This window comes from Helianthus annuus, chromosome 12, assembly GCF_002127325.2.
Source record: "Helianthus annuus cultivar XRQ/B chromosome 12, HanXRQr2.0-SUNRISE, whole genome shotgun sequence".
In the NCBI taxonomy this organism is placed as follows: domain Eukaryota; kingdom Viridiplantae; phylum Streptophyta; class Magnoliopsida; order Asterales; family Asteraceae; genus Helianthus; species Helianthus annuus.
The window spans coordinates 160,060,332-160,073,128 of NC_035444.2; the positions used below are offsets into that span (position 1 = coordinate 160,060,332).

General features: G+C 33.9%; 3 protein-coding genes across 3 annotated transcripts; 1 reads left to right on the forward strand and 2 right to left on the reverse strand.

The window, feature by feature from the left end:
- Positions 1-3,214: 3,214 nt before the first annotated feature.
- On the forward strand, positions 3,215-5,206 carry LOC110896172 (remorin 1.4). Its single transcript, XM_022143627.2, has 3 exons — positions 3,215-4,357; positions 4,478-4,559; positions 4,814-5,206. The coding sequence occupies exons 1-3, from the start codon at positions 3,732-3,734 to the stop codon at positions 5,021-5,023; spliced, it is 918 nt and encodes a 305-aa protein (XP_021999319.1). The 5' UTR covers positions 3,215-3,731; the 3' UTR covers positions 5,024-5,206.
- A 640-nt stretch (positions 5,207-5,846) lies between these two features.
- On the reverse strand, positions 5,847-8,416 carry LOC110896173. Its single transcript, XM_022143628.2, has 4 exons — positions 7,831-8,416; positions 6,853-7,284; positions 6,463-6,763; positions 5,847-6,330 (listed from the first exon to the last, which is right to left on the reverse strand). The coding sequence occupies exons 1-4, from the start codon at positions 8,254-8,256 to the stop codon at positions 6,185-6,187; spliced, it is 1,305 nt and encodes a 434-aa protein (XP_021999320.1). The 5' UTR covers positions 8,257-8,416; the 3' UTR covers positions 5,847-6,184.
- A 415-nt stretch (positions 8,417-8,831) lies between these two features.
- Positions 8,832-12,304, reverse strand: LOC110893652 (ATP-dependent DNA helicase RRM3-like). Its single transcript, XM_022140734.1, has 3 exons — positions 11,908-12,304; positions 10,589-11,806; positions 8,832-10,492 (listed from the first exon to the last, which is right to left on the reverse strand). Exons 1-3 carry the CDS (start codon positions 12,302-12,304, stop codon positions 8,832-8,834), a joined length of 3,276 nt encoding a protein of 1,091 aa, XP_021996426.1.
- Between the last annotated feature and the right edge of the window lie 493 nt (positions 12,305-12,797).

Consider the following 12,797-nt stretch of genomic DNA (forward strand, 5'->3'; position numbering starts at 1 on the left):
ACACGACGGACGTGCAATATCCCCGGATTGGGTGCCGGATCCTCCTACACAAGTTCAAGTTCCACAAGATATCAATTTACAATTGCGTAACGAAGAAACTCACTTTCGGTTGAGATTCGATTTAATCGAACTAGTAGGTTCTCTAGGTTTGGAGTTTCCGGATTCGGACGAGGAGTAGGTTTTTTTTTTTTTTTTTTTTTTTTAAATTGTATGTTTCTAGTATGTTAAATTGGAGTAGGGTTTTTTTTTTTAAAAAAAAAATTGTATGTTTCTAGTATGTTAAATTGAAGTAGTATGTTTTAAATTTAATGAAATTTTTAATTTTAGTGTTTTATTGTTAATTTCTAATTTAAAATAAAAAATTAAAAAAATTAGTGAAATTTATAATTTTAAAATGAAAATTAAAAAAAAAATGGGAGTGATAGAATTCCATCACTAGTGATTCCACCCCTCCTACATTTCTATCACTAGTGATGGAAATTTGGTTGATGACATGACATAATTTTATTGGACATTGAGAGTGATGGATTCTATCACTAGTGAACCACCCTAGTCCCCTAATATGTATTATTTATAAACTAGGTTATAACCCCGTGTATTACACGGGGTTGAATAAATAAATTTTATATACTAAATAATAAAACAATATATCTTTAAAATTTCATTTATTGTACGGGTTGAATAAATATAATTTTATATATTAAATAATAAAAAGTTATATCTGTAAGAACCATATTGTACGGGTTGAATAAATGTAATTTTATATACCAAATAACAAAGTTATATCTTTAAAACCACGTATATTACACGAGTTGAATAAATGTAATATTGTTTACCGAATAATAAAATAATACATATTTAAAAAACCCCATTTATTACACGGGTTGAATAAATGTAATTATATATACCAAATAATAATAAAAAAATTACATCTTTAAAAATATATGCATTACACGGTTTGAATAAATGTAATTTTCTGTACTAAATAATAAAAAATATATATTCTTGAAATAACCACGTGTATTGTACGAATTGAATAAATCTAATTTTATTTATCAAATAATAAAAAGTTATATTTTAAAAAACCTCTTGTATTACATGGGTCGAGTAAATGTAATTTTATATAATGAAAATAAAAATATTTAATATAATAATACAAAGTTTGGTTTTCGTGATAAAAATAGATTATTCTGTTATTGCAAAATTTTTTAACGAAATCTCAATAAATTTAACCATTTATTTAAAACTCCGTAAATGTATCCCTAAAATGGTTTCTTTTATTATATAGTATAGATAGATTCAGTTTTTTATATTAATATCTCATACTTTAATATATTGCTAGACATAATTAAGGTTTAAATTGTTTTAGTTCTAATTAAGTTAGACTGAATCAAAAGTGGGCTAAGCCCATTTTCATGTATTAAGATCAGTATGCGGACCCATTTGATAGTTCAATATTTTTAATAAGAAATTAACCTAATAATATTTAGTTAGAGGGTTATCTATAATACAAAATATTAAATTAAATAATATTTAGTAGAAGGGTTATCTATAATTAATTAGAAGAGATTAAACTAAAATAATAATTATCTATAAGAGATGGTGCTTGGATGCGTGACTTATGTCTCTTTTTCCATTTATAAAAAGTAAGATGAATCTACGCTCCTCGGCCTATAGTAAGTGAATGAGAGGGTATGGGGTTCCGGGTCTTTTTCCAGTCAAAATTGACTAAGAGGCAATCCCCTTTTTCCGTGATAATGTGAAAGGACTCAATTCCTTCTTTCTTCCCCAGCGAAGTGTAGCAGAAACAGCCTTCCCGCAGTCATATTAAGGAGATTTTTTCTTGAAACTCTTTACTCCTTCACCCGTAGCAAGTACTCGTTTTTATTTAGTTGATAACAAATGTCCTTAAATGGTTTCTTTTATTATATAGTATAGATTTAAGTCAAACATATAAGTGATTCAAAAAAAATATTAAAACCATTTCAGTGAATCGATTTGGGCTTTGATTATAATTGTCCACTAACGTTAGTTCTATTCCTTTCCTATACAAAGCCCAATTTCCTTTTTATTTATACGAAGTTATGCTTTAAATTTCATTCAATCCATTTTTCTTCTCAATATTTTTCTTAGAGAATGTCTTACATAAATGGATAAAGGTTTTTACATATTCATGATCCATTGTCTTCTCAGTGGGTAACTTTATTATTAGCCACCAATTCGTAATTTACTTTCATGGTTGTGTTAATAGTTCATTATTTTTAATAAGAAATTAAACTAATAATATATAGTTAGAGGGTTATCTATAATACAAAATATTAAATTAAATAATATTTAATAGAAGAGTTATTTATAATTAACTAGAAGAGATTAAACAAAAATAATAATTATCTATAAGAGATGGCCTAATATGATGACAAGTGTCCCTAAGGTGGTTTCTTTTATTATATAGTATAGATATCTACAAGAAAGTAGTGGCACCCGACAGAAACTGCTTAAATGGTGAAGAAAACATTAAATTAGAAGCCATGCCATACTCCCCATAGACCTTTGTACATTCCTCCTCAAACCCCATGTGAAACTATCGCAAGGACAGACAGCCCCACAATATGATACTCCAATTAATCTCCTCCGTACCCACTCTGCTACTCACTCTTACCGTTAAAATTTATACACCATCTCTGTACTTTTATTTCAGTTACTCTTCATATATGTATTGACTCACAAGGGGCCCTCTCTCTCTCATATAAACAACAATATGTCAACCATTTTTGACCGATCGAGATCTTGTTTTTAAGTTGTATAGTATTCATTATCGTATTAAAATGATTAGATTTCACTACTTTTCTATATAAGAATTTGCTTTGATTCCGTTTGTTTATAATTCTTTTAAATATTTTTTACTTTAGGTGTAATTAAGTGATTTAGAGTCATCAAGTGTAATTAGAATTTACTTTAACATGAGAGTGGTTTACATGATTCAAATAGTTATCTATACAACTACAAACTATAAAACTTGCATTAGGAGGTTAAACATCTAATATACTTAAGAGTCAAACGACTAATACATGTTTGGGTTTTTTGAGACATGATATTAATTTCTATTAAATATATTTTTTTTTAAAAAAAAAAAGTGGAAGTAAATTGAAGAAATAAAGAAAGAAATCTTGAAGCTTTCTTCCTATTATTTAATGAACCAGATCTTCATTTAGCAATATTAAAATAAAATGTTGCAAATCTCAAAAACTCTCAGTTTCCTACAAGAGTTAAAGCCTGCCGGTGTTATTCTCTCTACCTTTTCATCCTTGATTCGTCTTACTCACATATATATATCTCTTTCTAGTTTGTGTCACACTCAATAATCTTTTTGCCTTTAGAATCTTGGATTTAACTCACTTCAGAGTTCATTATGTCTGCTAACAATGATGCTTTGCTACACCTGATCTGCTACCACAGTTCCACTTTCTGCTAATTGTTCTTTCTTACCTTTGAATTTGCAGCTTCACAACTTCCACTTCACTGACTTACTTGTTTTGACTTTGACCTCTTTTATCTTGAATTTTCATACATGTGACTGTCAACTTCATTCACATTGATTTATTTGATTTGATGTTGTATAATAGGAGTGTCTTAGATCTGTGTGATTAATTTGGTTAATCAATCTGGCATGTGGGTGATTATTATTCATAGTAAGCCAAAGGTGTATTGTTCTTGAATCAAGGGAAGTGATTATGAGGTCCATAGAGGATAAGGGGTGCTTGAATCTTGGATCACCAGGTCCAAACTTGGAGTTTCACAAAGGAAACCGCGGTTCCCACCACCACCGCACTGCTCTAGGCAAACCCACACCATCTAAATGGGACGATGCCCAAAAATGGTTGGTTAATCTCTCTAGAGGCATAGATAAGAGCCAGTCCAACAGCGAGCCACGTGATTCCAATGCAGACGACAGGAGACTCATCGCACCGCTTCCCGTCCCAAGCAGTGAAGATGAACTAGTTATAGAAACTAAAAAGGTTGATTTCGGTGATTCAGTTTATGTAAGAGACATGGGGACCGAAATGACCCCTATGGCTAGTCAAGAGCCTTCAAGATCTGCCACACCGGTTCGAGCCACAACCCCGGCTGCACGCAGCCCTATGGCCTCTGGTTCGTCAACTCCTGCAAGACCACCAAGTCCACCACCAAGAGTTGATGCCACAAGGTTTGGGCGAGAAAATGATCAAGAAAGTAATATTGGTGAAGGTGTGGTTGAAAATCAAAATAGAAACCAGCCTCGTCAAGATCCTAAATTAAATCCTCTTGAAACCCGAGCATTGGCTTGGGATGAGGCCGAACGTGCTAAATACATGGCAAGGTAACTCAACGCCATAGAAAGGATTACTATTTTAGATTAATTAACTTGTTGAATAGTCCAAATTCGTTCGTTTTGTCACGTGTTATTAGAAGTATGCTGATGTAACATTTTAACTGATAGGTTCAAGCGCGAAGAGGTGAAGATAGAAGCTTGGGAGAATCATGAAAAGAGAAAGGCCGAGATGGAAATGAAAAGAATGGAGGTAACTTATCATACAATTCCTTTTGTTTCACGAAAAAATGAATTGGTTTAGGATAGAGGTTTTTGCCTAGTTAGCCCACTTCAGAAAAATATAATTAACCTAAGTAAGTTGTTATTCTGTTAACAGTAGCCAACTTCATAAATAGTTTTGGGTGGACCACCAGTAGGCGACCCTGGCTGGACGGGTCGGCTTTTCTATTGCAATTTTGCAAAATGAACCCATAGTTGTGTAACTGTTGTTCATATTATGGTTAGGCCAAGGCGGAAAGGATGAAATCTCGTGCGCAAGAGAAGTATCAGAATAAACTCGCTTCGACAAGGAGGATAGCAGAGGAAAAGCGAGCAAAAGCGGAGGCCGTTTTGAATGAAAAAGCTGTAAAAACTTGTGAAAGAGCAGATTATATAAGGAGGACCGGTCACTTGCCCTCTTCTTTCTCCATTAAGCTGCCCTGGTGTTGTTGGTAGCACCACTCTGCTACCTGTGGCCACCATCTCCATCTCCATCTTCATTGGTTGTTGATTCATGTTATGTCCATCATGCTTTTTCTCCTTATAATGTTTAATTCAAATTGATTTCATTTGTTCAAAATGATAGTTTCTTTTTAAAGTTTTATTGTGTTTTAATATAGAAAAATTGATTATGATAAATTTTGGATGCTAAAAATTAATTCTGATTATTTAACTATCACATTGATTTTCCGATCACTAAAATAGTATGACTGTCACAGCTTTAAACAGGAGAAATACATGCATGTTATCCAAATCGTTGTGATGTCATCGGCTATGGGTCAATCAATCTAACCTAGCCCAGCAACACATTTCAACCCGCACTCTTTTGTCAACCCAACAACACGTTCAACCAACTTATCTTGCCACCTCAACCCGAACTCACATGTTGATACGCACCCCTTCCTTACCGCTTTTTTTTTTTTTTCCAATTGAATAATACAATTTATTGATTATTGGTTTGATATTTACAATTCATTCATTTAACAAAAACCAATTTGTTGGAAAAACTTAAAATATACATAAAATGGATCAAGTAACTTTTGGTTTAGATGAAGAGTTAGCTTTGTAGTTGCCCCCAAAACGGTCAGTTAGTAACATGTCAACCTCATTGGTAAGTAACATTAAACCCCCTTGGGTTATTGGGTAATATCATAGAAGGCCCTTGCACCACAGAAACTTCCATTAACACACCTCAATTCAACAATCTATATTTAGTCTTTCAAATTCCACCATTTACAACAGCAATGAAGTGAAACAAACCCTCAAAAATACAACAAAATCTCTTAAAATATTGAATGATCATAAAGCAAAACGGTTATATGGCACAGGTTTCAAAATTTGACATCGTTTAACCTTATTTACAAACACGTGGAACTCCCAAACGAATGTGATTGGAGCACTAAACTATAAAAATGCCATGAAGCCGACTATACAAACAACAATAGATAGATTGCATATACACATATAAAGAGACAGGCACGTGTTGACTGTTGACCTCAATTGCATGCTTATTGTCAAAATTTTGTTGATGATAAATAGGAGCTGGCCTGGGTATGACATGGAGCCTTCAAGAAATCTTGATTAACTCTTGAACTTGCAGAATAAATATCAAGAAAATTAATTGGTTGTAGTGAATACGGTTGTTCTTCCAAAGACAAAGAGAACAAGTGACAACTCGATGAAGAAGATTGTGTTTATAAGACCTCGGTCAACCGTCCAACCGTACAAAGTAATGCCACCTGGATTATTCTGCAAATACATAACTGCACAGAAGTTTAAAATCCATTTATGCAAAAAGTACATATCTACATCTGATCAAATTTGTCGGCAGATCCTATCAAGAAAAACAACTTAAAATAACAAAATCAGTTTTTTTTTTTTTTTTTTGTACTTACGAAATGCTTGTCGCCTGTGGTAAGAAGCCAAATAAGATGTGAGTTGTGCGTTTGTTGGAAATGGAATATAATTCATTGCTTCCATATCACTTTCTGAAGAAACCGATCTTAATAAAGTATGTGCAGCATCAAAACTTGCATTTCTATTTGAAAATCTCATTTGAGATGCATCATCGGGCCCGCATGAAGCAAAAGCATGCCACCTACTTGCTAAAGATGCAATGCCTTGTGCCCTATGGGAAATCTTTGCTGCAGCATTCAAACATAGAATTATCCCCACAACTTGTGCAATTGAGGAAACCTGTTGAAAAAGAAGAGCAATTACAATAATAATGGGACAATGACGACACAAGTTAATTCTTTCTCCTTTAGTACTTTCTTGACACTTACCGCAAAATCACCACCATTAATGAATGTTACTTTATCCCTAAACTCTGTAATCTGGAATAAAGTAGCAAATTGGCTTGAAGTGACAAGTATGAACACAAGTAGAAGATAAATCCGAAACCTGTGACTTATTTTCGACAAATGATGGCGAAGACGGGCATGTTCTTCAATAAATACCAAGACGTCAGTTTCTCTTTCCAAAAGATTTCCGTAATCATCAAAATGTATAATTTGTAAATTGCAGACCAAATGGAAAACTAAACATGATGATAGAAATATTATGGTCACATAAGTCCATGAGAAAGTCAAAGTGACCAAAATGCCACAAGATTGCCACCATGACTCGTGTTGTATGTACATCATGCGGATAACTTCACGAACAAGTTTCAAAATAAGGCATGGAAGAAACCATAGTAATAGCGCTCGTTTGGATTCCTGAAATTATGAGTAGAATGTTGTTATTAACTGACCGCATATTCATACACCAAAAATATGCATTTTGAAATGAGATATTATTTGGCTCGTTTTTTTTCAGGTAGCCTGGATGGTAAAGCATCTAGACGTCGTCTCTTAACTTTCAAATTCTACCCTAATGATGGTCAAAAGTTAACAGACCCTAAAATGGTCATGCCATACTTGAAGTGAAAATGAATTTCAAAAGCTAGAGAAAGGGTGGTGGTGATTATTCGACTTCAAAACTGTTTAATAATAATCCTAGTAACTTTTACTCAAAACAGAATATTTGAGTTCAAATTTCAAAACACCCATCCTATTATTAAGTCTTAACAGATGAAATCCTCCATTGGACAATACTAAAGTTATGTATGTATGTATTTATTAATAAAGAATTAGGAATATATTCAAGAAGAGAAGCAAAGAATCAAACTTTATGCCTAAAGAAAGAGTCACCCAAAAACAGATTCAGTCAAGCAAGCAAAAACTATGTAATAAAACAGTATAAGATGAATTACTACTACTTACAGAAATCTTGTGAAGGTATTGGTTTGAAAATCTTTGAACATGACCGTGATACTGATCAACAAACAAAAACTTTCGAATTCCATACTTTCTGAGATTATGTGAAAGGCAGAGCAGAGCAGAAGCAGCCAAAGAAGCATGGGAAGAGACAACAACAAGCTCAAAGCCTTGAACTTGATACAGATCACATTTCAAACAGTTGGTGATCATCAAAAGTACCACCACAGGAAGCACAACCCCAATCATCAAAAACGTCACCCATGAAATCGCAAATCGAATATAAGACGATTGATTGAATCCCAACAATAACAAATACAAATCCAGTTGTTGAAGGCATCCATCAAGATCGCCTTCATCTTCTGACTTTATGAGGAGCGGTTGCTGTTCTTGTTCTTGTTCTAATTCTAATTGAAGGTGGTGATCTGACATTTGCAGCAGCAGCAACTGGTTGATGGAGATTCTAATTTGGGTGATGTGTGTGTGAAACTTAAAGGGAGGGGGAGGGAGAAGGCCTATTATTATTATTATTATTTTGGAGTTGTTTAATAATGGCCGGGGATTCTATATGGAAAGTTGCAGTTGTCTTGATCTTGAAAATGCACATTTTCTATTTGTGTTTTCATCACTTGACACTGACGCCAACCACAAGGGGTAACATGAAATCGCTACAAATTATTTTTATAAGAAAATTAATTACAAGAATATGATCTTTACGTTAGAGAAGAGAAATCACTTTCTAGCATGAGATACCTTATCGAGTCACTTTTTTTAGTTATAATAATAATAATGACTTTAGTTAATATGATATGCCATATGTATCACTAGGTTATCACCCGTGGTACCCACGGGTTGATTTATTTTTTAGGATATTATTAATTATTTTTTATTATTTGTCGGGATGGTTAAATAGATTTGAAGATTTGGAAAACATACATTGATTCAATTACATCACATGCTACCAAATGTCTACTGTATTAAATAAAAAAAATGTAATCAAAATTACATCACAAGTTACCAAAAATCTCCTTGTAAACAACGTTTGATGTCTGCTTAGAAGGTTTACCATCAACATCGTACGCTAAAATTTTGACACCTTCTCTTGTCTTCACTCTCGATAAAGCAACGTACAACTGGCCATGACTAAAAACTGGATCCTTTAAATATAGCCCAACTCTTGATAAAGATTGCCCTTGACTTTTGTTAATTGTCATAGCAAAACATACTGATAACGGAAATTGCCTTCTTTGAAACTGAAACGGTATCTTCTTGTCAGAAGGAATCATTGAAATCCTAGGAATATAAACTCTAGTACCAATATTCCCACCTGATATTACTTCAGCTTCAATAACTCGTTTACCAAGAAAGGTTATTTGAAGTCTAGTTCCATTACATAGACCACTTTGTTGATCAATGTTTCGAAGAAGCATTACCGGAACACCAACTTTAAGAACCAACTTATGATTAGGTAACCCGGCTATTTTGAGAGCATTCAAATTATCAGCCGAATACAAATCTTGTTGGAAAGAATCAAGTACTTGCTCAGTTTGACAGATACTGTCAGAGCTCAAATACTCTTTTTCTTCACCCGGAAATAACGAAAGTAAACGATCATTAATTTCATGAACTTCATTTTTTGGTGCTAAAATTGCTCTCTCAGAAAAGAATCCAGATTTTTTGTAATTTTCTAAAATTGAAGGATACACAAAGTCGATTAAACTTTGTATTGGATCGTCCAAATCAGTGATTACTAAGTCATCCGGTATCTCTATAACTGCTTCACCATCATTTTCCGAACCAACGTTTCCTTCACCAATATCAAGTAGCCATCTTGCAAATTTCTCAATAGACTCAACGTTAGATGTTTGAGCTCCAACTGTCAACCTCATGTTTTTTGTTAATTTTAACACCTTGCATTCTGACCATATATATGAAGAACTTAAAGATGCATTGACAATTTGTTGTCTAGTACCATTAGGAATGACCGGGAGGATTTGTCTAAAGTCACCACCAAAAACAATAACTTTACCGCCAAATGGTAGTTCAGACTGGTGACCCATAGAAGACGATAAAACGTCTTTCATTGTTCTATCTAGTGCCTCAAAAGCATGCTTGTGGACCATAGGGGCTTCGTCCCATATAATCAACTTTGCCTCTTTTAGTAGGTCAGCAACATCATCGTTTGGCTTAATGTGGCACATGGAGTCTTCTGTCAAGTTAATGGGGATTTTAAACCTAGAATGTGCCGTCCTTCCTTTAGATAGCAATAACGAAGCAATACCACTCGATGCAACATTCAACACAATCTGTCCTTTAGATCTAATTGCAGAAGCCAATGTCTTCCACAAAAAAGTCTTTCCAGTTCCACCATAACCATATACAAAAAACAACCCTCCATTTTGGCTATTGATTGCATGCATAATCTCATTAAAAACCTTCGACTGCTCTTCAGTTAGACATTCTTTCATACGAGAAAACTCAGTTTGCAACTGATTTGTGTCTTGGGATAATTCATCGTTGATTAGACGGTTGGTAATTTGACGTAAAGACTGATGATCAGGATAAGGCATTGTAGTAAACTTACTTAAAGATGAACCATTTGAAATTAAATAATTCTCAATTTCAAACAAAATCTGATTCTTCAGCTGATCTTCAGGAAGCGTTAAATCTAGGAAAAGCAAAAAAAAAAAAATTTGTAAAATTAGAAAAAATTATATATAATATTGTAAAACATATAGGTGACAAAATAAAATAACTCATTTACCAGGGATACGTGTCTCTTTCCGACGTCTGTACAAAATATCGTCTCCTAATAAATGCCACGTTTTATCCCAAACAAATTCAGGTCTTGTTATAGTATTTGTTAACAGCATTGTGGCAAATAATGCTCTTAAATACCGACAATGACCATCAAAACTTGCTTCTTTAATTGCTTCAACATATTCGTTGTCATCATCTAGAAGACCCATTGCATAACATGCGTCTTTAAAAGTGGGGAATAACTCTCCATTAACTGTTCGAATATCTTCAAATGATTTGGGACCCCTGACTTTGTTTAGTAGAATCCTTAAATAATAAGGTTCACCAGCAGCAATTGAAACGGAATGAATTCTACCAACAGTTTGATACCTTTTTCGTATTTGCCAGCGTCTATCTTTTACATTCCAAACATACTTCTGTGGGAACTCGACATAGGTCAATTTACATGCTTCGTCATCACGTTGATTTAATTCAAACCATTTCAAAAACATCGAAGAAGCAACAGATGGTTTGCTCAAGACATCTTCAATATCATCATCTGCACCATATACAACATTATGCTGACCAGGTAAATGAAAAGGAAGCCTCATTACAGCAGGATATCTATAATGCACTTCGTTGGAGAAAATTCTCCAAGAAGCTTCACAAGCAGATATGTATCTACAATCGTAGTACTCTTTTATTTCGTCTTTTGGTTTCTGAATGCTAGTCCCTTCAGCTTCGCAAAACACAACGGCGGTAGCCCGGTCAGGACCTTTGTTAATGTACTTGAAAAGGTACTTTATGGAGCCTGCTTGGTTACACCATTCAACGTTAATATGAGCTTGGTATCGTCTTAATAGACTTTTGTTATACGGTACAACACTTCGATTGTCAAGTTGAACACCTTTCTTTATAACAGTACGGCCACAATCTCTTCTTCGATAAACCGGAAAACCACTTGAGTCAATAATAGTTTGAGCAGAAAACTTTTTAGGAAATCGTTTAGAACATCTTTTGTCAACCATGCAAGGACAGCTCAAGTTAGCATTCCCACAAGGACCGTGGATCATATACTCAGACACAAGTGTGTATAACTGCGGATCCTCGGATTTGTCTGGAATTTCAGCTGAAATAAAAGGATCTATATGATCTACTGTGGGAAGTTTATGATCGACTTTCATGAATAAACAAATGTGTGCATGAGGTAGGCCACGTTTTTGAAATTCAACGGTATAAACAACTGCATAAGTTGAAAAGTTTATGTGTTAGCAATTAAACATATCTAATTTATATGCAATTAAAAAGATACTCTAAATAAAATATATAACATAAAATACACACCTGCGTTTATTTCACCAAAAAAATTGTTATCCTTTAGATCTTTAATCATTGAATCCAACTTCATCTTGAACAATCGACATAGTATATCTGGTCTGTCTTCTGGTTTAATTGAAGTATCTTTAAGAAATCTTGAAATTTCAGGCCATTTAGGATTGCATGTAATGGTTATGAAAAAATCTGGGTATCCAAACCATTTACATAAAGCCATAGCATCAAGGTAGTTTTGTTGCATGAACCGAGCCCCTCCAGTAAAGGAAGAAGGCAGAATTACCTTTTGACCGGTGTTCGATAAATTTTCTTTACCTTTGTGCTTATACTTCTGTAAATTTTCAAATGTCTCGGATCGTAGATTCTTCTGCTTACCACGTATGAAATTTAACCTTTCACTTTCAACCATAGTGTAAGCGTCTACCAAAAACTGTTGGAACAGTCTTCTTCCGTTTAAAACCAAAGAATAACCACTAATGCGATCCTGTATTCGATATGCAAAGAATTCCCGCATTGTGCATTTTGGTCATATTTTTTTCTTGGTTGTTACACCATCCCTATGAGGAATATCGATTCTATATCCATCATCACCAAACGGGAAAAAAATAGGATATTGGAGAGCCAGGTATGATGGGTGTAACTCACTAATACGTTTAAGCATACCAGATTGAGTTTCAACAACAATGTCACGACGATCAACAGAAGAATCTAAATCGTCGACAATCAAAGCAGCTACTTCAGTCGAGGATGGCAGATTATAAGTTCTTCCATCTTTGTCTCTGTTGTAAATAAGTCGGAGCTTAAGGTTTGCTTCAGGATTTTGTTGAAAATGGTTTCGTACCATTCTGTAAGATTTAACCAACTCATTATGGGAATCAAAAAAATCTCTAAGGTATTCAATT